General features: G+C 43.7%; 1 protein-coding gene across 9 annotated transcripts in view; it reads right to left on the bottom strand.

The window, feature by feature from the left end:
• The window catches only part of LOC110525129 (electrogenic sodium bicarbonate cotransporter 1), a 375195-nt gene that overhangs the window by 84097 nt on the left and 265545 nt on the right, over positions 1 to 25553 (bottom strand). For all 9 annotated transcript variants that reach the window (XM_036979187.2, XM_090239263.1, XM_090239262.1 and 6 more), the window contains 7 exons: positions 17489 to 17646; positions 17323 to 17410; positions 16174 to 16328; positions 15984 to 16097; positions 15522 to 15696; positions 1703 to 1836; positions 553 to 827 (listed from right to left, as the gene is read on the bottom strand). In XM_036979187.2, coding sequence (XP_036835082.1) covers positions 553 to 827; positions 1703 to 1836; positions 15522 to 15696; positions 15984 to 16097; positions 16174 to 16328; positions 17323 to 17410; positions 17489 to 17646 — 1099 coding nt within the window. The remainder of the gene's footprint in view (positions 1 to 552; positions 828 to 1702; positions 1837 to 15521; positions 15697 to 15983; positions 16098 to 16173; positions 16329 to 17322; positions 17411 to 17488; positions 17647 to 25553) is intronic.

Raw genomic sequence — 25553 nt, 5'->3', positions numbered from 1 at the left:
TGGACGATCTGGCTTGAGAGGTCCTTAAAAACAGTTTGCACTGCTCAGAAGGAAAGGTGGATGTCCTGAAATAGAAATTCCCCAAGATGACAACAAACTGGAAGTCCACATGAGATGACATCAGCACTGTCTGTGAATCATTATTACACATGACTGGGAAAACAGACTATCTAGAGGGACAATCCAGGAGAAATAGTATTGTTGTGTCTTCACATGAACTGGGCAGAGTCTGACGAGAAAGTGAGAAAAATATTTTCTGAAAAGCTGCAGATAGATAAAACAAAGATTGAGGCGGAGCGCACCGACTTGTCTGAAATACCTGTAACCAACCTAGGTGACAGACCCAGGCCGATAGTGGTCAAGTTCCTGAGGTTTAAGAACAAGATGACTGTTCTGCAGAGAGCCAAGAACTTCAGAGGAACCAACATGTTCCTCAATTAGGACTTTTCTAAAGCCTATCCCAGCCATGAAAGCTTAAGTTGGTAGGTAGGTCTTACCTAATATGGTAGGGGCTATACACATACAGTGGGTAGTTGAGTAGGTAGGTCTTACCTAAGATAGTAGGGGCCATACACATACAGTCATACTGGGTGACATAGTCAATCTGGTAGTCCGAGTTGATGGGGTAGTAGTCAGCCAGCTTCAGCATCTTCTTGAAGGCATCATAGATGAAGATGAAGGAGATGAGGCAGGAGAAGCCCTCCTCTGTGAATCGGGTGAAGTACTGAACCATGTAGCTGGCGTCAGTAGCAACCAGCAGCAGACAAAAGAACGCAGACCACAGACCAATCCACAGCCGGAACTCCAGGTAGTCAAAGTCATTGTCTCTGGAGGAGAAAGAAGAAAGAGAGGAATAGAGAGAGGAGAGGGAATCACCATGGTTAGTTACTGTAACAACAGCAACCATGACCATAATTCAACCATGGTTAGTTAGGACTCCAGATAGTCAAAGTCATTGTCTCTGGAGGAGAAAGAAGAAAGAGAGGAATAGAGAGAGGAGAGGGAATCACCATGGTTAGTTACTGTAACAACAGCAACCATGACCATAATTCAACCATGGTTAGTTAGGACTCCAAATAGTCAAAGTCATTGTCTCTGGAGGAGAAAGAAGAAAGAGAGGAATAGAGAGAGGAGAGGGAATCACCATGGTTAGTTACTGTAACATCAGCAACCATGACCATAATTCAACCATGGTTAGTTAGGACTCCAGATAGTCAAGTCATTGTACATGGTTAGTTAGAACTCTAGGTAGTCAAGTCATTGTACATGGTTAGTTAGGACTCCAGATAGTCAAGTCATTGTACATGGTTAGTTAGGACTCCAGATAGTCAAGTCATTGTACATGGTTAGTTAGAACTGTAGGTAGTCAAAGTCATTGTACATGGTTAGTTAGATCTCTAGGTAGTCAAAGGCATTGTACATGGTTAGTTAGAACTCCAGATATTCAAAGTCATTGTACATGGTTAGATAGAAGTCTAGGTAAATCAAAGTCATTGTACATGGTTAGTTAGAACTCCAGATATTCAAAGTCATTGTACATGGTTAGTTAGAACTCTAGGTAGTCAAAGTAATTGTACATGGTTAGTTAGAACTCTAGGTAGTCAAAGTCATTGTACATGGTTAGTTAGAACTCTAGGAGTCAATGTCATTGTACATGGTTAGTTAGAACCCCATGATTGCGAGGTAAAGTGAAGATCCTAACTTGCTGAAGTTGAAGAGCAGCCTCTCGAAGACCAGAACAGGTCCAGTGCTGCTGAGGATGGTGAGAGGCTGGCCAGCCAGCAGACAGAAGATCCCTCCAGATACCGCCGTGCCCAGGAAGCTCTCCAACACACCCTGGAGTAAACAGTAGAACACAGTAGAGCAGATCTTTAAAACATTAGAACACAGCTTTATGCTCTATAAAACATCTATAGTGCATTATAACATAGTGTAACCCCAACACAGAAGCAGAGTATAAGAGTACAGCAGGGAGTTGAACTGTGCTCATGGTGGTGGGCTACAGAGGACAGGAAAGGGGTGAGAGGAAATATTCCTGCCCAAGAGGAAATATCTGTTCTCTCTCTGAAACGTCACTGTCATCCAACTAGGAACGGGAGGGGCACTGGCAGGAGGTTTTAGTAAAAATACAAATGTCTGAAAAACATTCTGGGGGAAAACGTTCTTAATCGACATTGAAATAACTAAAATAAATGATATACTCTTCACTCTGTCCAGCTTGCTAAACGTCATCAAAACAAATGCTAGGCTGTCAAGAGGGCATAGACAATTCCAAAAGTGATGGATAGAGTACTATATTTAGCTAATTTTAGCCAATGAGGAAATATAATTATTTTTAAATAGGGTACCTCCAGACCACAGTGAAAACTGAATGTGGCGAATTGGGAAAAATGAGTTTGACAATCCTGATCTACATCCTGACAGTTTAACACCCCTGATGATACCCCTGATCTACATCCTGATAGTTTAACACCCCTGATGATACCCCTGATCTACATCCTGATAGTTTAACACCCCTGATGATACCCCTGATCTACATCCTGATAGTTTAACACCCCTGATGATACCCCTGATCTACATCCTGACAGTTTAACACCCCTGATGATACCCCTGATCTACATCCTGATAGTTTAACACCCCTGATGATACCCCTGATCTACATCCTGACAGTTTAACACCCCTGATGATACCCCTGATCTACATCCTGACAGTTTAACACCCCTGATAACACCCCTGATCTACATCATGACAGTTTAACATCCCTGATGATACCCCTGATCTACATCCTGATAGTTTAACACCCCTGATGATACCTCTGATCTACATCCTGATAGTTTAACATCCCTGATGATACCCCTGATCTACATCCTGACAGTTTAACACCCCTGATGATACCCCTGATCTACATCCTGACAGTTTAACACCCCTGATCTACATCCTGACAGTTTAACATCCCTGATGATACCCCTGATCTACATCCTGACAGTTTAACATCCCTGATGATACCCCTGATCTACATCCTGACAGTTTAACACCCCTGATCTACATCCTGACAGTTTAACACCCCTGATGATACCCCTGATCTACATCCTGACAGTTTAACACCCCTGATCTAAATCCTGATAGTTTAACACCCATGATAATACCCCTGATCTACATCCTGACAGTTTAACATCCCTGATGATACCCCTGATCTACATCCTGACAGTTTAACACCCCTGATGATACCCCTGATCTACATCCTGACAGTTTAACACCCCTGATCTACATCCTGACAGTTTAACACCCCTGATGATACCCCTGATCTACATCCTGATAGTTTAACACCCCTGATGATACCCCTGATCTACATCCTGATAGTTTAACATCCCTGATGATACGCCTGATCTACATCCTGACAGTTTAACACCCCTGATCTACATCCTGATAGTTTAACATCCCCGATGATACCCCTGATCTACATCCTGACAGTTTAACATCCCTGATGATACCCCTGATCTACATCCTGATAGTTTAACACCCCTGATGATGCCCCTGATCTACATCCTGACAGTTTAACACCCCTGATGATACCCCTGATCTACATCCTAATAGTTTAACACCCCTGATGATGCCCCGGATCTACATCCTGACAGTTTAACACCTCTGATCTACATCCTGACAGTTTAACACCCCTGATGATACTCCTGATCTACATCCTGATAGTTTAACACCCCTGATCTACACCCTGATAGTTTAACACCCCTGATCTACATCCTGATAGTTTAACACCCCTGATCTACACCCTGACAGTTTAACACCCCTGATCTACATCCTAATAGTTTAACATCCCTGATGATACCCCTGATCTACATCCTGACAGTTTAACACCCCTGATAATACCCCTGATCTACATCCTGATAGTTTAACACCCCTGATGATACCCCTGATCTACATCCTGACAGTTTAACATCCCTGATGATACCCCTGATCTACATCCTGACAGTTTAACACCCCTGATCTACATCCTGATAGTTTAACACCCCTGATGATACCCCTGATCTACATCCTGATAGTTTAACATCGCTGATGATACCTCTGATCTACATCCTGATAGTTTAACACCCCTGATCTACACCCTGACAGTTTAACACCCCTGATCTACATCCTAATAGTTTAACATCCCTGATGATACCCCTGATCTACATCCTGACAGTTTAACACCCCTGATAATACCCCTGATCTACATCCTGATAGTTTAACACCCCTGATGATACCCCTGATCTACATCCTGACAGTTTAACATCCCTGATGATACCTCTGATCTACACCCTGACAGTTTAACACCCCTGATCTACATCCTAATAGTTTAACATCCCTGATGATACCCCTGATCTACATCCTGATAGTTTAACACCCCTGATCTACATCCTGATAGTTTAACACCCCTGATCTACACCCTGACAGTTTAACACCCCTGATCTACATCCTAATAGTTTAACATCCCTGATGATACCCCTGATCTACATCCTGACAGTTTAACACCCCTGATAATACCCCTGATCTACATCCTGATAGTTTAACACCCCTGATGATACCCCTGATCTACATCCTGACAGTTTAACATCCCTGATGATACCCCTGATCTACATCCTGACAGTTTAACACCCCTGATCTACATCCTGATAGTTTAACACCCCTGATGATACCCCTGATCTACATCCTGATAGTTTAACATCGCTGATGATACCTCTGATCTACATCCTGATAGTTTAACACCCCTGATGATGTCCCTGATCTACATCCTAATAGTTTAACATCCCTGATGATACCTCTGATCTACATCCTGACAGTTTAACATCCCTGATGATACCCCTGATCTACATCCTGACAGTTTAACACCCCTGATGATACCCCTGATCTACATCCTGACAGTTTAACACCCCTGATCTACATCCTGACAGTTTAACACCCCTGATGATACCCCTGATCTACATCCTGATAGTTTAACACCCCTGATGATACCCCTGATCTACATCCTGATAGTTTAACATCCCTGATGATACCCCTGATCTACATCCTGACAGTTTAACACCCCTGATCTACATCCTGATAGTTTAACATCCCTGATGATACCCCTGATCTACATCCTGACAGTTTAACATCCCTGATGATACCCCTGATCTACATCCTGATAGTTTAACACCCCTGATGATGCCCCTGATCTACATCCTGACAGTTTAACACCCCTGATGATACCCCTGATCTACATCCTAATAGTTTAACACCCCTGATGATGCCCCTGATCTACATCCTGACAGTTTAACACCCCTGATAATACCCCTGATCTACATCCTGATAGTTTAACACCCCTGATGATACCCCTGATCTACATCCTGACAGTTTAACATCCCTGATGATACCCCTGATCTACATCCTGATAGTTTAACATCCCTGATGATACCTCTGATCTACATCCTGATAGTTTAACACCCCTGATGAAGTCCCTGATCTACATCCTGATGGTTTAACACCCCTGATGATACCTCTGATCTACATCCTGATAGTTTAACACCCCTGATGATGTCCCTGATCTACATCCTAATAGTTTAACATCCCTGATGATACCTCTGATCTACATCCTGACAGTTTAAAACCCCTGATCTACATCCTGATAGTTTAACACCCCTGATCTACACCCTGACAGTTTAACACCCCTGATCTACACCCTGACAGTTTAACACCCCTGATCTACACCCTGACAGTTTAACACCCCTGATCTACATCCTAATAGTTTAACATCCCTGATGATACTCCTCATCTACATCCTGACAGTTTAACACCCCTGATGATACCCCTGATCTACATCCTGACAGTTTAACATCCCTGATGATACCTCTGATCTACATCCTGACAGTTTAACACCCCTGATCTACATCCTGATAGTTTAACACCCCTGATGATACCCCTGATCTACATCCTGATAGTTTAACACCCCTGATCTACATCCTGACAGTTTAACACCCCTGATGATACCCCTGATCTACATCCTGACAGTTTAACACCCCTGATCTACATCCTGATAGTTTAACACCCCTGATGATACCCCTGATCTACATCCTGATAGTTTAACACCCCTGATGATACCCCTGATCTACATCCTGATAGTTTAACACCCCTGATGATACCCCTGATCTACATCCTAATAGTTTAACATCCCTGATGATACCTCTGATCTACATCCTGACAGTTTAACACCCCTGATAATACCCCTGATCTACATCCTGACAGTTTAACATCCCTGATGATACCTCTGATCTACATCCTGACAGTTTAACACCCCTGATGATACCCCTGATCTACATCCTGATAGTTTAACACCCCTGATAATACCCCTGATCTACATCCTGACAGTTTAACATCCCTGATGATACCCCTGATCTACATCCTGACAGTTTAACACCCCTGATGATACCTCTGATCTACATCCTGACAGTTTAACACCCCTGATCTACATCCTGATAGTTTAACACCCCTGATAATACCCCTGATCTACATCCTGATAGTTTAACACCCCTGATAATACCCCTGATCTACATCCTGACAGTTTAACATCCCTGATGATACCCCTGATCTACATCCTGACAGTTTAACACCCCTGATGATACCTCTGATCTACATCCTGACAGTTTAACACCCCTGATGATACCCCTGATCTACATCCTGATAGTTTAACACCCCTGATAATACCCCTGATCTACATCCTGACAGTTTAACATCCCTGATGATACCCCTGATCTACATCCTGATAGTTTAACACCCCTGATGATACCCCTGATCTACATCCTGATAGTTTAACACCCCTGATGATACCCCTGATCTACATCCTGATAGTTTAACACCCCAGATGATACCCCTGATCTACATCCTAATAGTTTAACATCCCTGATGATACCTCTGATCTACATCCTGACAGTTTAACACCCCTGATCTACATCCTGACAGTTTAACACCCCTGATGATACCCCTGATCTACATCCTAATAGTTTAACATCCCTGATGATACTCCTGATCTACATCCTGACAGTTTAACACCTCTGATCTACATCCTGACAGTTTAACACCCCTGATGATACTCCTGATCTACATCCTGATAGTTTAACACCCCTGATCTACACCCTGATAGTTTAACACCCCTGATCTACATCCTGATAGTTTAACACCCCTGATCTACACCCTGACAGTTTAACACCCCTGATCTACATCCTAATAGTTTAACATCCCTGATGATACTCCTGATCTACATCCTGATAGTTTAACACCCCTGATCTACATCCTGATAGTTTAACATCCCTGATCTACATCCTGATAGTTTAACACCCCTGATCTACACCCTGACAGTTTAACACCCCTGATCTACATCCTAATAGTTTAACATCCCTGATGATACCCCTGATCTACATCCTGATAGTTTAACACCCCTGATCTACATCCTGACAGTTTAACAACCCTGATCTACACCCTGACAGTTTAACACCCCTGATCTACATCCTAATAGTTTAACATCCCTGATGATACCCCTGATCTACATCCTGACAGTTTAACACCCCTGATGATACCCCTGATCTACATCCTGACAGTTTAACACCCCTGATAATACCCCTGATCTACATCCTAATAGTTTAACATCCCTGATGATACCTCTGATCTACATCCTGACAGTTTAACACCCCTGATAATACCCTTGATCTACATCCTGACAGTTTAACACCCCTGATGATGCCCCTGATCTACATCCTAATAGTTTAACACCCCTGATGATGTCCCTGATCTACATCCTAATAGTTTAACATCCCTGATGATACCTCTGATCTACATCCTGACAGTTTAACACCCCTGATCTACATCCTGACAGTTTAACACCCCTGATCTACATCCTAATAGTTTAACACCCCTGATCTACATCCTGACAGTTTAACACCCCTGATGATACCCCTGATCTACATCCTAATAGTTTAACATCCCTGATGATACTCCTGATCTACATCCTGACAGTTTAACACCTCTGATCTACATCCTGACAGTTTAACACCCCTGATGATACTCCTGATCTACATCCTGATAGTTTAACACCCCTGATCTACACCCTGATAGTTTAACACCCCTGATCTACATCCTGATAGTTTAACACCCCTGATCTACACCCTGACAGTTTAACACCCCTGATCTACATCCTAATAGTTTAACATCCCTGATGATACTCCTGATCTACATCCTGATAGTTTAACACCCCTGATCTACATCCTGATAGTTTAACATCCCTGATCTACATCCTGATAGTTTAACACCCCTGATCTACACCCTGACAGTTTAACACCCCTGATCTACATCCTAATAGTTTAACATCCCTGATGATACCCCTGATCTACATCCTGATAGTTTAACACCCCTGATCTACATCCTGACAGTTTAACACCCCTGATCTACATCCTAATAGTTTAACATCCCTGATGATACCCCTGATCTACATCCTGACAGTTTAACACCCCTGATGATACCCCTGATCTACATCCTGACAGTTTAACACCCCTGATCTACATCCTGATAGTTTAACACCCCTGATGATACCCCTGATCTACATCCTGATAGTTTAACACCCCAGATGATACCCCTGATCTACATCCTAATAGTTTAACATCCCTGATGATACCTCTGATCTACATCCTGACAGTTTAACACCCCTGATCTACATCCTGATAGTTTAACACCCCTGATGATACCCCTGATCTACATCCTGACAGTTTAACACCCCTGATCTACATCCTAATAGTTTAACACCCCTGATCTACATCCTGACAGTTTAACACCCCTGATGATACCCCTGATCTACATCCTAATAGTTTAACATCCCTGATGATACTCCTGATCTACATCCTGACAGTTTAACACCTCTGATCTACATCCTGACAGTTTAACACCCCTGATGATACTCCTGATCTACATCCTGATAGTTTAACACCCCTGATCTACACCCTGATAGTTTAACACCCCTGATCTACATCCTGATAGTTTAACACCCCTGATCTACACCCTGACAGTTTAACACCCCTGATCTACATCCTAATAGTTTAACATCCCTGATGATACTCCTGATCTACATCCTGATAGTTTAACACCCCTGATCTACATCCTGATAGTTTAACATCCCTGATCTACATCCTGATAGTTTAACACCCCTGATCTACACCCTGACAGTTTAACACCCCTGATCTACATCCTAATAGTTTAACATCCCTGATGATACCCCTGATCTACATCCTGATAGTTTAACACCCCTGATCTACATCCTGACAGTTTAACACCCCTGATCTACACCCTGACAGTTTAACACCCCTGATCTACATCCTAATAGTTTAACATCCCTGATGATACCCCTGATCTACATCCTGACAGTTTAACACCCCTGATCTACATCCTGATAGTTTAACACCCCTGATGATACCCCTGATCTACATCCTGATAGTTTAACACCCCTGATGATACCCCTGATCTACATCCTGATAGTTTAACACCCCTGATGATACCCCTGATCTACATCCTAATAGTTTAACATCCCTGATGATACCTCTGATCTACATCCTGACAGTTTAACACCCCTGATCTACATCCTGATAGTTTAACACCCCTGATGATACCCCTGATCTACATCCTGACAGTTTAACACCCCTGATAATACCCCTGATCTACATCCTAATAGTTTAACATCCCTGATGATACCTCTGATCTACATCCTGACAGTTTAACACCCCTGATAATACCCCTGATCTACATCCTAATAGTTTAACATCCCTGATCTTCATACTATGATTGATAGTTTGACACCCCTTTTATACATTTTAATAGTTTAGGGGCGGCAGGTAGCCTAGTGGTTAGAGCGTTGGGGCAGTAACCAGCAGGTAGCCTAGTGGTTAGAGCGTTGGGTCAGTAACCAGCAGGTAGCCTATTGGTTAGAGCGTTGGGGCAGTAACCAGCAGGTAGCCTAGTGGTTAGAGTGTTGGGCCAGTAACCAGCAGGTAGCCTATTGGTTAGAGCGTTGGGGCAGTAACCAGCAGGTAGCCTAGTGGTTAGAGCGTTGGGGCAGTAACCAGCAGGTAGCCTAGTGGTTAGAGTGTTGGACTAGTAACCAGCAGGTAGCCTAGTGATTAGAGCATTGGGCCAGTAACCAGCAGGTAAGTTTGCTAGATCGAATCCCTGAGCTGACATGGTAAAAATCTGTCGTTCTGCCCCTGAACAAGGCAGTTAACCCACTGTCCCTAGGTCGTCATTGTAAATAAGAATTTATTCTTAACTGACTTGCCTAGAAATAAATAAAGGTTAAAAAAAATGTAAAACAATGAACACCCCTGATCTACATCCTGATAGTTTAACACCCCTGATCTTTGAAATATAGATAAGAATCTATCAACTCTATAAGCAGCACTAGACTCTATTATTATGGTGGGAGATTTTAATACGGTCTTAAATACCTCTATGGACCGGAAAGGAAATCACACTACAAACTATCACACTCAGGCACTTAAGGAAATCATGAATGTCATGGATATATTGCAATTAGTGGATATATGGAGGCTTAAATACCCTGACCTAGTGAGATATACATGGCAGAGGCTTAATCAAGCTAGTCGTCTTGATTACATTCTTATGTCATTCTCTCTGGCACCAAAATTTAAAGTGTTGATAGGGGACAGAATGCGGTCGAACCATCACATAATTGGCATAGATATTACTCTTACAGAATTTCCAAGTGGGCGAGGATATTGGACATTTAATCAAAGCCTACTGGATTTAACCAGGACAGAATCATTTATAACAGAATTTTTCATAACATAACATAGGTACATCAGATCCCCTTATTGTACGGGACACTTTTAAATATGCCTTTAGAGCCCATGCAATTCAGTACTCATCTATAAAACAAAAGCAATGTAGGTCAAAAGAGTCCATATTAACAAAGGAAATGGAAGGACTAACAGTAAAGTTAGATAGCAATAAAAACTGTACCATAGAGGCTCAGAGTAAGTTAGAGGAAAAACAAAAAGAAATGGCGGAACTTATTCAAGAAAGATCCATTGTAATATATTATAAAAATAAAGATCTGTACAGAAAGACTTATGTGAAAGCCAAATTACAGAGGAGGAACTTGGGTTAGGGTTAGGGTTAGTCCAGGCCCTGCAGCACCTAGCTCCACTCGCATTCACCAGGGGCTCTCATTTGTTGACTTCTGTAACCGTAAAAGCATTGGTTTCATGCATGTTAACATTAGAAGCCTCCTCACTAAGTTTGTTTTACTCACTAATTTAGCACACTCTGTCAACCCGGATGTCCTAACCATGTCTGAATCCTGGCTTAGGAAGGCCACCAGAAATCCTGAAACTATAACATTTTCCAACAAGATATAACTGCCAAAGGGGGCAGAGTTGCAATCTACTGCAGAGACAGCCTGCAGAACTCTGTCATACAATCCAGGTCTGTGTCCAAACAATTTGAGCTTCTACTTCTAAAAATCTACCTTTCCAGAAACAAGTCTCTCACCGTTGCTGATTGTTATAGACCACTCTCTTCCCCCAGCTGTGCCCTGGACACCATATGTGAATTGATTGCCCCCCATCTATCTTCAGAGCTCGTACTGTTAGGTGCCCTAAACTGGGACATGCTTAACACCCCGGCCGTCCTACAATCTAAGCTAGATGCTCTCAATCTCACACAAAGTATCAATGAACCTAACAGGTACAACACCAAATCTGTAAACACAGGAACCCTCATAGATATCATCCTGACCAACCTGCCTTCTAAATACAGAGAGAGTTGCAAAAGAGTTGCAAAATCTGGTCTCTTACAAATCAGCTGAGCTAGACGATCTGGACACTTTCTTTCTAAAATTATTTGCCGCAAATGTTGAAACCCCTATTACTAGCCTGTTCAACCTCTTTCGTATCGTCTGAGATCCCAAAAGATTGGAAAGCTGCCGCGGTCTTCCCTTTCTTCAAAGGGGGAGACACTCTAGACCCAAACTGTTACAGACCTATATCTATCCTACCCTGCCTTTCTAAGGTCTTCGAAAGCCAAGTTAACAAACAGATCACTGACCATTTTGAATCCCACTGTACCTTCTCCGCTATGCAATCTGATTTCTGAGCTGGTCATGGTTGCACCTCAGCGACTCTCAAGGTATTAAACGATATCATAACCACCATCGATAAAGACAGTACTGTGCAGCCGTATTCATCGACCTGGCCAAGGCTTTCGACTCAACAGCCTTGGTTTCTCAAATGACTGCCTCGCCTGCTTCACCAACTACTTCTCAGACAGAGTTCAGTGTGTCAAATCGGAAGGCCTGTTGTCTGGACCTCTGGCAGTCTCTATGGGGGTGCCACAGGGTTCAATTCTTGGGCCGACTCTTTTGTCTGTATACATCAATTATGTCGCTCTTGCTGCTGGTGATTCTCTGATCCACCTCTATGCAGACAACACACCATTCGGTATACATCTGGCCCTTCTTTGGATACTGTGCTAACTAACCTCCAGGCGAGCTTCAATGCCATACAACTCTCCATCCGGGGCCTCCGACTGCTCTTAAATGCAAGTAAAACCAAATGCCTGATCTTCAACCGATCACTGCCAGCACCTGCCTGCCATCACTACTCTGGACGGTTCTGACTTATAATATGTGGACAATTACAAATACCTAGGTGTCTGGTTAGACTGTAAACACTCCTTCCAGACTCACATTAAGCATCTCCAATCCAAAATTAAATCTAGAATCGACTTCTTATTTCGCAACAAAGCACCCTTCACTAATGCTGCCAAACATACCCTCTTAAAACGGACTATCCTACCGATCCTTGACTTCGGAGATGTCATTTACAAAATAGCCTCCAACACTATACTCAGCAAATTGGATGCAGTCTATCACAGTGCCATCAGTTTTGTCACCAAAGCCACATATACTACCTACCACTGTGACCTGTATTCTCTCATTGGCTGGCCCCATATTCGTCGCCAAATCCACTAGCTCCAGGTCATGTATAAGTCTGCCAGGTAAAGCCCCACCTCATCTCAGCTCACTGGTCACCATAGCAGAACCCACCCGTAGCACGCGCTCCAGCAGGTATATTTCAATGGTCACCCCCAAAGCCTATTCCTCATTTGGCCACCTTACCTCACAGTTCTCTGATGCCAATGACTGGAACGAATTGCAAAAATCACTGAAGCTGGAGACACATATCTCCCTCACTAACTTTAAGCATCAGCTGTCAGAGCAGTTCACAGATCACTGCACCTGTACATAGCCCATCTGTAAATAGCCCATCCAACTACCTCATATTGTTATCTATATACATTTCTTGCTCCATTGCACCCCAGTATCTCTACATGCACATTCATCTTCTGCACATCTATCACTCCAGTGTTTAATTGCTAAATTGTCATTAATTCGCCACTATGGCCTAGTTATTGCCTTACCTCCCTAATCTTACCTCCTTTGCACACATTGAATATATATTTTTTTCTATTGTGTTATTGACTGTACGTTTGTGTATTCCATGTGTGACACGTTTGTGTCGCACTGCTTTTCTTTATCTTGGCCAGGTCACAGTTGTAAATGAGAACTTTTTCTCAACTGGCCTACCTGGTTAAATAAAGGTTAAATAAAAACTATATAAATAAATGTACTTAATTAAACCTCTTAGAGCCATGTGAGACGCTAGCGTCCCACCTAGGCAACAGGAAATGGAAGTGCGCAATGCCAAATGCTAATAGTACTCGATAAAACTCAAACTTTCATTAAAACACACATGCAGGGTACTGAATTAAAGCTACACTCGTTGTGAATCTAGCCAACATGTCAGATTTTTAAAATGCTTTTAGGCAAAAGCATGAGAAGCTATTATCTGATAGCATGCAACACCCCAAAATACCTGAAGGGGACGTAAACAAAAGAATTAGCGTAGCCGGCGCTACACAAAACGCAGAAATAATATATAAAACATTCATTACCTTTGATGAGATTCTTTGTTGGCACTCCTATATGTTCCATAAACATCACAATTGGGTCTTTTTCCCGATTAAATCCGTCCATGTATGCCCAAAATATCAATTTATATAGCCCGTCTGATCCATCCAAAAGCTCTGTTCCAAAACGCAACGTCATTTTTTAAAATTAAATAAGTTGCCTATATTCTTTGACAAAACACTTCAAACTACTTTTGTAACCCAACTTTAGGTATTTGTAAACGTTAATAATCGATCAAATTGATCACTGGGCGATCTGCATTCAATAGCAGCTACTCTAGAAAGCGTTGTCCTTTCTCTCTCTTCCAAAAGTCTCTTCCTGTATACTGGACGAAAAGAAGGATCTACTTCTCATTACACAAAGGATTTTTGCCAACGAAATTGGGAGTATTGGCGACATCGTGTGGAAGTTGTAGGAACTGCAAGCTCACCGTTATATATTTTTGCTTGCAATAAACAAGTCAGAGACTGGCGGATTAATACTTTTCTGTGGTTTTTGTGACCAGGTTTTTCTTGGGATTTCGCTTGCTGTTCACGTTCTGTTATAGTCACAGACATTATTTAACCAGTTTTAGAAACGTCAGAGTGTATACTATATTCCTGGCATGAGTAGCAGGACGTAGCAGGACGTTAAAATGTTACGCGATTTTTATCAAAATGTTGAAATAATTCAGGGGAGCTTTAAGAGGTGTATAACTTGACCAATTCGGCACATTTGGGCAAACTCCTGGCAAACTCCTGGCAGACTTGATGTAAAATATTGTGTAGTGGGGGATTATTCTTCACTGGATCAGTCTGAAAATTTGGACACACACTGCTGCCATCTTGTGGACCAAATCTTAATCACAACTAGGATCCTATCTTAATGTATGGCCTTTCTCTTGCGTTTCAAAGATAATGAAAAACAATAAACACATTTTTTTTCTGTAATTTGAAAAAAGGAAAATGGCCATTCTTGAACATGGGGGTGATACATTTTTACTAATTTACTAGAGAACCAAGTTAAGTATAACTTTTGTATGACTGAATCCTTTAGTGAGAGGTCTAATGCTTTAATATTTAATAATTTCTGTCCTCCAAATCCCTATTCATTATATAAATAGGCCCTTTTAATTTTGTTTGGCTTGCCATTCCAAATAAAATTGATCTCATGTGATATATTCTCCGACATTAATTTCACATTTCCACAAACTTCAAAGTGTTTCCTTTCAAATGCTATCAAATAAATGCATATTCTTGCTTCAGGTCCTGAGCTACAGGCAGATATATTTGGGTATGTCATTTAAGGCATGTAGATCAGAGCTGTTAAACTATCAGGATGCAGTTCAGGGGTGTTCTACAATCAGTGTGTAGATCAGCGTTGATAAACTATCAGTATCTACATCCTGATAGTTTAGTTTAACTGGGAGAGTGCACCTTTAATTCATAACAAAGGTCTCAACATGCTTGGCAGAAAGAAGATATAGCCTGACCTGCATGTTGTCGGTGGCGTCTCCTAGCAACCCTCCGAAGGTGATGGCGTTAGTTACGGTTCCTAGGTAGATGAACAGGATGGCCGACAGTGCCTGGATGTGGAACACATCGTAGAAATCACTGGCGAAGAATGGAGCTTTCCTTTTGATGTCAAGTAGGAGGCCTCCACAAAACCTGAAAATCATGAAGAAAAACATTCTGGTTGTCCTTTCCTGCCCTGTCCTGACTCACTAACCTATCCTGAGACTCATACATTTTATTGGTTGACTCCAGAGGAATGGAAGACGAGAAATGGGAGTCGAGGTGCAACAGTAAATTTTTTTTAAACGATAAGCGCAATGATCGCACACCTTTAAAAAAGTATCATTTTATTCAAGCAACTATTAAAAGCTTGATGTTTCAGCCTTCATCAATGGCCTTCATCAGTACAGTGTTTTATTGTGTTTTATTAGTTGACTCACCTGCCTGTCTTCTTGAGCTCGTCTCCCACTGCATGCCCCCCTCCCCCTCCTCCCCCATCATGGGGCGTGTTTCCGTTCATCTGGCCGCTGTCGCCTCCAGCATACATGTTCTTCCTGAGAAGCACAATATAGAGGACTATAGTATAGAAATGCATAAAACAGCATATCATGTCAGCAGATGGATGCTAACCTTTTGTCTGCAGAAGGTACAGACTTGGGCGGTTCTATCCTGATGGCCGGGTCCCATTCCCCCGGGGGCAGAACAATCACCTCATCCAGAAACTCATCGATGCCAGCCAGCAGATCCTCTCTGTCCTTCGCCTTGTATGCTATGTCATGGAACACCTGCATAAGACAAAGTCGTCAGTTCAACAACACTTAGATTTGATTTAGTTTTTATTTTTATATATTTGTAGTTTGTTTTGTCTCTTGTAAAGTAGAAAGTTATTGTCTACTGATTAAATTAAATATGAAGTGAGAGCTGACAGTTGGTGCCCAGTAGGGGGCCTCAGTGAGTTATCAGAAAAAGCTGGAAAAAACAAAGCAGTTGTGAATATCAGCAACAAGTACATCTCAGCTGGTTTGGAAAGGGACTGAATGTGAATGTTCAACTAGTAGACAGCATACCTGTATAGCATTCATCTGACTGATTTATACAGGCACCATAGTATTTAGTAGGGACTCAGACATGTATTCAGCTGACACCTTGCTCTGTGCTGCTTACCTCATCTGACATTATAGCTGACACCTTGCTCTGTGCTGTTTACCTCCTCTGACATTATCGCTGACACCTTGCTCTGCACTGCTTACCTCATCTGACATTATAGCTGACACCTTGCTCTGTGCTGCTTACCTCATCTGACATCATCGCTGACACCTTGCTCTGTGCTGCTTACCTCATCTGACATCATACCTGACACCTTGCTCTGTGCTGCTTACATCATCTGACATCATAGCTGACACCTTGATCTGTGCTGCTTACCTCATCTGACATCATAGCTGACACCTTGCTCTGTGCTGTTTACCTCCTCTGACATCATAGCTGACACCTTGATCTGTGCTGCTTACATCATCTGACATCATAGCTGACACCTTGCTTTGTGCTGCTTACCTCATCTGACATCATAGCTGAAACTTTGCTCTGCTTACCTCATCTGACATCATAGCTAATTCCTTGCTCTGAAACCTTGCTCTGCTTACCTCATCTGAGGTAAGCAGTTGGCCCAGCGTAGTCCGGGTTAAGGGAGGATTTGGCAGGGGTAGAATTTGTTCTTTACTGACTTGCCTAGTAAAAAAAGTAAAGGTTAAATTCCTTTCTCTGAAACCTTGTTCTGCTTACCTCATCTGACATGAGGGTGGCGATAGCTCTTCCTATCTCATGATAGGACTTGGCTTTTCCTTTGGGTCCTAAAAGGATGAACAGGAATCTGAGGATGAAAGACCAAAGAGATTACATGACGTCAAACCGTAACAACTCTAGTTTACATATACATTTATATATTAACCTGGTGGGGACAGGGACTTCTGTAAGAGCTCCCAGCATCACAGCCTGCTGTAGACGGACAAATGCCACAAAGGGGGCGTCCAGGAAGTCCACCTCTCCAACGAGAACGTTGGATGCCTCGGCGTCTCGGGGAAGCTTCTTCATGAACTTGTTCTTCAGCTGAAACGGAGAATAACAGAGAACATTTAGTGACACCTTCAGCCTAGCTAACAGAAACCCTAACCCTAAGTACAGTTGAAGTCGGAAGTTTATATAAACCCTAGTCAAATACATTTAAACTCAGTTTTTCACAATTCCTGACATTTAATCCTTGTAAACATTCCCTGTCTTAGGTCAGTTAGGATCCCCACTTTATTTTAAGAATGTGAAATGTCAGAATAATAGTAGAGAGAATGATTTATTTCATATTTTATTTATTTCATCACATTCCCAGTGGGTCAGAAGTTTACATACTCAATTAGTATTTGGTAGCATTGCCTTTAAATTGTTTAACTTGGGTCAAATGTTTCGGGTTTGCGTTCCACAAGCTCCCCAAAATAAGTTGGGTGAATTTTGGCCCATTCCTCCTGACAGAGCTGGTCTAACTGAGTCAGGTTTGTAGGCCACCTTTCTCACACAGGCTTTTTCAGTTCTGCCCACAAATTGTCTATAGAATTGAGGTCAGGGTTTTGTGATGGCCACTCCAATACCTTGACTATGTTGTCATTTTGCCACAACTTTGGAAACATGCTTGGGGTCATTGTCCATTTGGAAGACCCATTTGCGACCAAGCTTTAACTTCCTGACTGATGTCTTGCGATGTTGTTTCAATATATCCACATAATTTTCCTACCTCATGTTGCAATCTATTTTGTGAAGTGCACCAGTCCCTCCTGCAGCAAAGCACCCCCACAACATGATGCTGCCACCCTTGTCCTTCACGGTTGGGATGGTGTTCTTAGGCTTGCAAGCCTCCTCCTTTTTCCTCCAAACATAACGATGATCATTATGGCCAAACAGTTCTATTTTTGTTTCATCAGACCAGAGGACATTTCTCCAAAAAGTATGATCTTTGTCCCCATGTGCAGTTGCAAACCGTAGTCTGTCTTTTTTATGGTGGTTTTGGAGCAGTGGCTTCTTCCTTGCGGAGCGGTATAGGAAGCGTTTTACTGTGGATATAGATACTTTTGTACCTGTTTCCTCCAGCATCTTCACAAGGTCCTTTGTTGTTGTTCTGGAATTGATTTGCACTTTTCGCACCAAAGTACTGTGGCAAAGAAGGGGGTCCCCTGGTCGGTAAGGATCTCCTTTGGAACCCCTACCCTGGTGAACAAGAGCACTAATTCCTTTGCAATATTTTTGGAAGCCATCGTCCGAAGGGGAATGGCTTCTGGGTAGCGAGTGGCATAATCTAGAATGACCAGAATGTATTGATGCCCTCTGGCGGATTTGGGTAGTGGCCCACTAAATCCATCGCTATCCTCTCAAATGGCGTTTTGATTATGGGGAGTGGCACTAGCGGGCTTCTAACAGCTGGTCGGGGTTCCAAAGGAGATTCTTACCGACCAGGGGACCCCCTTCTTTGCCACATGAACAATATATCCTTCCAGCACTCTCTCTCCCTCTTCCTGGTTTTTCTTGGCCCTTTATCTGTGAGTCGGCTCCACCTTCCCCTTGCTTCTGGGACTTGTAGTTTTGGCGGTCGGCCATTTTGTGATCTGTAGTTCTGACATGGGTGGCCATTTTAGTGATCGGGCAGAGCCCGTTTATTAGTTCTGCTCTCACATATCTGCCATTTATCACTCGACCCCCTTCTTTGCCACAGTACGTTCATCTCTAGGAGACAGAACACCTCCTTCCTGAGTGCTATAATGGCTGCGTGGTCCCATGGTGTTTATACTTGCGTTCTACTGTTTGTACAGATGAACATGGTACCTTCAGGATTTTGGAAATTGCTCCCAAGGATGAACCAGACTTGTGGACGTCTACAATTTTTTTTCTGAGGTCTTGGCTGATTTATTTTGATTTTCCCTTGATGTCAAGCAAAGAGGCACTGAGTTTGAAGGCAGGCTTTGAAATACATGCACAAGTACACCTCCGAGTCACTGAAATTATGTCAATTAGCCTATAAGAAGCTTATAAAGCCATGACATTTTCTGGAATTTTCCAAGCTGTTTAAAGGCACAGTCAACTTAGTATGTGTAAACTTCTGACCCCCTGGAATTGTGATATAGTGAATTATAAGTGAAATAATATGTCTGTAAACAATTGTTGGAAAAATGACTTGTGTCATGCACAAACTAGATGTCCTAACCAACTTGACAAAACTATAGTTTGTTAACAAGACATTTGTGGAGTGGTTGAAAAACGAGTTTTAATGACTCCAACCTAAGTGTATGTAAACTTCTGACTTCAACTGCATCAGAGGAGAATGACTAGTAACACCTTCAGCCCAGCTAACAGAAACCCAGGGAGGGAGCTCAACATTAGCTGGGACCCCGATCAGTAAATCACATTCCCACATTCCAGCCAAATAAAAAACCAGGAGGATCAGCAGAAGCAGAAGCCAGCCTTCCTGTTCCTAGCAGGCCTGGGAAGTTTTACCACCCAGCATGGAACCTGTTCTCTGACAGATGTACCACCCAGCATGGAACCTGTTCTCTGACAGATGTACCACCCAGCATGGAACCTGTTCTCTGACAGATGTACCACACAGCATGGAACCTGTTCTCTGACAGATGTACCACCCAGCATGGAACCTGATGATGACAATACTAATAATAATAATATAACCAGCCAGGTCACAAGTGTAATTATTTGCTGTATTCCTAAACAAAATCACCACCATCATCATCTATCCAAATCTTTACTATGGGCACCTTTTTATCCAAGCTACTCAATACTGCCCCCCAGTCCCAAATAAGTTTTTGAGCTACTGTGATTTCCTTTCCAAAAATGTCTGAACGCTTGGATAGCGATCAGTGTAATTGATAAAGCAAGCATCATAGAATACCCATAACACACTCTGTAATAAACCTTCGATCCTGGAGAAAAACCATATAACAAGTTAACAACTGAAGCTGTGGTACATCACCATGTAACATGTTAACAACTGAAGCTGTGGTACATCACCACGTAACATGTTAACAACTGAAGCTGTGGTACATCACCATGTAACAGCAGAACACTTGTAGAACATTTGAAGCAGTTCTAGAATCCTTATCTTGTTAGTCTTTCTCCACTACTGCATTCTGCCACAGTAATTGTTACCAAATTACTACGAATCTGAATCTGGTTGGCAGTTCCTAATTAACTGGAAGCAGTTTAGTTGGTTTAGATCAAAACATCATGGCAACTCATTACAAAAACACTGTGACGCAAGGAGAGCCTCTTAATTCAGTGAGATTCCAAATCTAGGAGACATTCTGGCATGTTTCTGAATGACCTCATCTGTAACTCTAACCCCTCCCCCCAATCGCAGAGAATCATGTTGTCTTCAGTCTTGGCAGCAGGTTGTCGGGGGTGATTAAACTGAGGCATTAAAGTTGATTAAACCACTGGCCTGATTTTACCTCGGTGTAACACAATCTAGATCAGGTCCAGTAAGCAACATTTAAAATTCCACTTCCCTTTCCACTTTCTGTCCCATCAAACCGCATTATTAAATTACAATATATTAGTTTTAAACTCAGCATTAAAAGAAACGTCCTCTCACTGTCAACTGCGTTTATTTTCAGCAAACTTAACATGTGTAAATATTTGTATGAACATAACAAGATCAACAACTGAGACATAAACTGAACAAGTTCCACAGACATGTGACTAAAATAAATTGAATAATGTGTCCCTGAACAATGGGGGGGGGGGTCAAAATCAAAAGTAACAGTCAGTATCTGGTGTGGCCACCAGCTGCATTAAGTACTGCAGTGCATCTCCTCCTTATGGACTGCACCAGATTTGCCAGTTCTTGCTGTGAGATGTTACCCCACTCTTCCACCAAGACACCTGCAAGTTCCCGGACATTTCTGAGGGGATTGGCCCTAGCCCTCACCCTCCGATCCAACAGGTCCCAGATGTGCTCAGTGGGATTGAGATCCAGGCTCTTTGCTGGCCATGGCAGAACACTGACAATCCTGTCTTGCATGAAATCACGCACAGAACGAGCAGTATGGCTGGTGATATTGTCATGCTGGAGGGTCATGTCAGGATGAGCCTGCAGGAAGTGTACCACATGAGGGAGGAGGACGTCTTCCCTGAAACGCACAGCGTTGAGATTGCCTGCAATGACAACAAGCTCAGTCCGATGATGCTGTGACACACCGCCCCAGACCATGATGGACCCCCCACCTCCAAATTGATCCCACTCCAGAGTACAGGACTCGGTGTAACGCTCATTCCTTCGACGATAAACGCGAGTCTGACCATCACCCCTTGTGAGACAAAACCGCGACTCGTCAGTGAAGAACACTTTTTGCCAGTCCTGTCTGGTCCAGCAACGGTGGGTTTGTACCCATAGGCGATGTTGTTGCCGGTGATGTCTGGTGAGGACCTGCCTTACAACAGGCCTACAAGCCCTCAGTCCAGCCTATCTCAACCTACTGCGAACAGTCTGAGCACTGATGGTGGGATTGTGCGTTCCTGGTGTAACACGGGCAGTTGTTGTTGTTGCCATCCTGTACCTGTCCCGCAGTTGTGATGTTCAGATGTACCGATCCTGTGCAGGTGTTGTTACACGTGGTCTGCCACTGCGAGGACAATCAGCTGTCCGTCCTGTCCCTCTGTAGCGCTGTCTTAGGCATCTCACAGTACGGACATTGCAAATTATTGCCCTGGCCATATCTGCAGTCCTCATGCCTCCTTGCAGCATGCCTAAGGCACGTTCACGCAGATGAGCAGGGATCCTGGGCATCTTTCTTTTGGTGTTTTTCAGAGTCAGTAGAATGGCCTCTTTAGTGTCCTAAGTTTTCATAACTGTGACCTTCATTTCCTACCGTCTGTAAGCTGTTAGTGTCTTAACGACCGTTCCACAGGTGCATCTTCATTAACTCTTTATGTTTCATTGAACAAGCATGGGAAACAGTGTTTAAACCCTTTACAATGAAGATCTGTGAAGTTATTTGGATTTTTACTAATTATCTTTGAAAGACAGGGTCCTGAAAAAGGTACTTTTTATTTCTACATGTGGGTCATTTGGTGTCTTAATCTTTTAAATGACAGCATTAATCTGTGGGACCCTGTCTAACCTGCCACCCAACAGTCACTACTGTTTCTGTCTGCCATCACACACTGCTAACTGACATCCAGCCATTCCAGAGGGAGGGAGGAAGGGAGGGACCTCTAAAGAGAGACAAAGAAACAAAGAGATCTTCTGTTGAATCTGACAATTAATCTTAATGGTTGTACAGTCGTCTCAAATAAAACTGTGAAGGACCTCGGCGTTACTCTGGACCCTGATCTCTCTTTTGAAGAACATATCAAGACCATTTCAAGGACAGCTTTTTTCCATCTACGTAACATTGCAAAAATCAGAAACTTTCTGTCCAAAAATGATGCAGAAAAATTAATCCATGCTTTTGTCACTTCCAGGTTAGACTACTGCAATGCTCTACATTCCGGCCACCCGGATAAAGCACTAAATAAACTTCAGTTAGTGCTAAATACGGCTGCTAGAATCCTGACTAGAACCAAAAAATTTGATCATATTACTCCAGTGCTAGCCTCTCTACACTGGCTTCCTGTCAAAGCAAGGGCTGATTTCAAGGTTTTACTGCTAACCTACAAAGCATTACATGGGCTTGCTCCTACCTATCTCTCTGATTTGGTCCTGCCGTACATACCTACACGTACGCTACGGTCACAAGACGCAGGCCTCCTAATTGTCCCTAGAATTTTTAAGCAAACAGCTGGAGGCAGGGCTTTCTCCTATAGAGCTCAATTTTTATGGAACGGTCTGCCTACCCATGTCAGAGACGCAAACTCGGTCTCAACCTTTAAGTCTCTACTGAAGACTCATCTCTTCAGTGGGTCATATGATTGAGTGTAGTCTGGCCCAGGAGTGGGAGGGTGAACGGAAAGGCTCTGGAGCAACGAACCGCCCTTGCTGTCTCTGCCTGGCCGGTTCCCCTCTTTCCACTGGGATTCTCTGCCTCTAACCCTATTACAGGGGCTGAGTCACTGGCTTTACTGGGGCTCTCTCATGCCGTCCCTGGAGGGGGTGCGTCACCTGAGTGGGTTGAGTCACTGATGTGGTCATCCTGTCTGGGTTGGCGCCCCCTCCCCCCCCCCTTGGGTTGTGCCGTGGCGGAGGTCTTTGTGGGCTATACTCAGCCTTGTCTCAGGATGGTAAGTTGGTGGTTGAAGATATCCCTCTAGTGGTGTGGGGGCTGTGCAATGGCAAAGTGGGTGGGGTTATATCCTTCCTGTTTGGCCCTGTCCGGGGGTGTCCTCGGAGTCCTCGGACCTGTCCACAAGTCCTGACCTATAGCTGGCCTGTCCACAAGTCCTGACCTATAGCTGGCCTGTCCACATGTCCTGACCTATAGCTGACCTGTCCACAAGTCCTGACCTATAGCTGACCTGTAACAAGTCCCATCATATAGCTGATGTGGACACATGTCCTACAGCTGATTTGGCCACAAGTCCTCTCCAATAGCTGAACTGATAATGTGCCCTGTCCTCACATGTCCTGTCCTATAGCTGACCTGTCCACATGCCCTGTTAAATAGCTGATGTATCCTCATGTCTTGTCCTATAGATGACCTGTCCACAAGTACTGTTCAATAGCTGATCTATCCACATGTCCTGTCCTATAGATGACCTGTCCACAAGTCCTGTCCTACAGCTGATTTGGCCACAAGTCCTCTCCAATAGCTGAACTGATAATGTGCCCTGTCCTCACATGTCCTGTCCTAAACCTGACCTAAACCTGACCTGTCCTCAAGTCCTGTTCCATAGCTCATCCATCCACATGCCCTGTCCTATAGCTGACCTATCCACAAGTCCTGTTCAATAGCTAATCTATCCACATGTCCTGTCCTATAGCTGACCTGCCCACTAGTGCTGTTCAATAGCTGATCTATCCATATATCCTGTCCTAAAGCTGACCTGTCCACATGTCCTGTACCATAGCTGATCTGTCCACATGTCCCGTCCTACAGCTGACCTGTCCACATGTCCTGTACCGTAGCTGATCTGTCCACATGCCCCGTCCTAAAGCTGACCTGTCCACATGTCCTGTACCGTAGCTGATCTGTCCACATGTCCCGTCCTACAGCTGACCTGTCCACATGTCCTGTACCGTAGCTGACCTGTCCACATGTCCTGTACCCTAGCTGACCTGTCCACATGTCCCGTCCTACAGCTGATCTGTCCAAATGCCCCGTCATACAGCTGACCTGTCCACAGGTCCTGTACCGTAGCTGATCTGTCCACTTGCCCCGTCCTACAGCTGACCTGTCCACATGTCCTGTACCGTAGCTGATCTGTCCACATGCCCCGTCCTACAGCTGACCTGTCCACATGTCCTGTACCGTAGCTGATCTGTCCACATGTCCCGTCCTACAGCTGACCTGTCCACATGTCCCGTCCTACAGCTGACCTGTCCACATGTCCTGTACCGTAGCTGATCTGTCCACATGCCCCGTCCTACAGCTGACCTGTCCACATGTCCTGTACCGTAGCTGATCTGTCCACATGTCCCGTCCTACAGCTGACCTGTCCACATGTCCTGTACCGTAGCTGACCTGTCCACATGTCCTGTACCGTAGCTGACCTGTCCACATGTCCCGTCCTACAGCTGATCTGTCCAAATGCCCCGTCATACAGCTGACCTGTCCACAGGTCCTGTACCGTAGCTGATCTGTCCACTTGCCCCGTCCTACAGCTGACCTGTCCAAATGTCCTGTACCGTAGCTGATCTGTCCACATGCCCCGTCCTACAGCTGACCTGTCCACATGTCCTGTACCGTAGCTGATCTGTCCACATGTCCCGTCCTACAGCTGACCTGTCCACATGTCCCGTCCTACAGCTGACCTGTCCACATGTCCTGTACCGTAGCTGATGTGTCCACATGCCCCGTCCTACAGCT

This window comes from Oncorhynchus mykiss, chromosome 6 (genome assembly GCF_057628025.1).
Source record: "Oncorhynchus mykiss isolate SJ-2025 chromosome 6, ASM5762802v1, whole genome shotgun sequence".
NCBI classification, from domain to species: Eukaryota; Metazoa; Chordata; class Actinopteri; order Salmoniformes; family Salmonidae; genus Oncorhynchus; species Oncorhynchus mykiss.
Note: the sequence above shows the minus strand (reverse complement) of the source record. Positions and strands in the feature narration are given on the sequence as shown.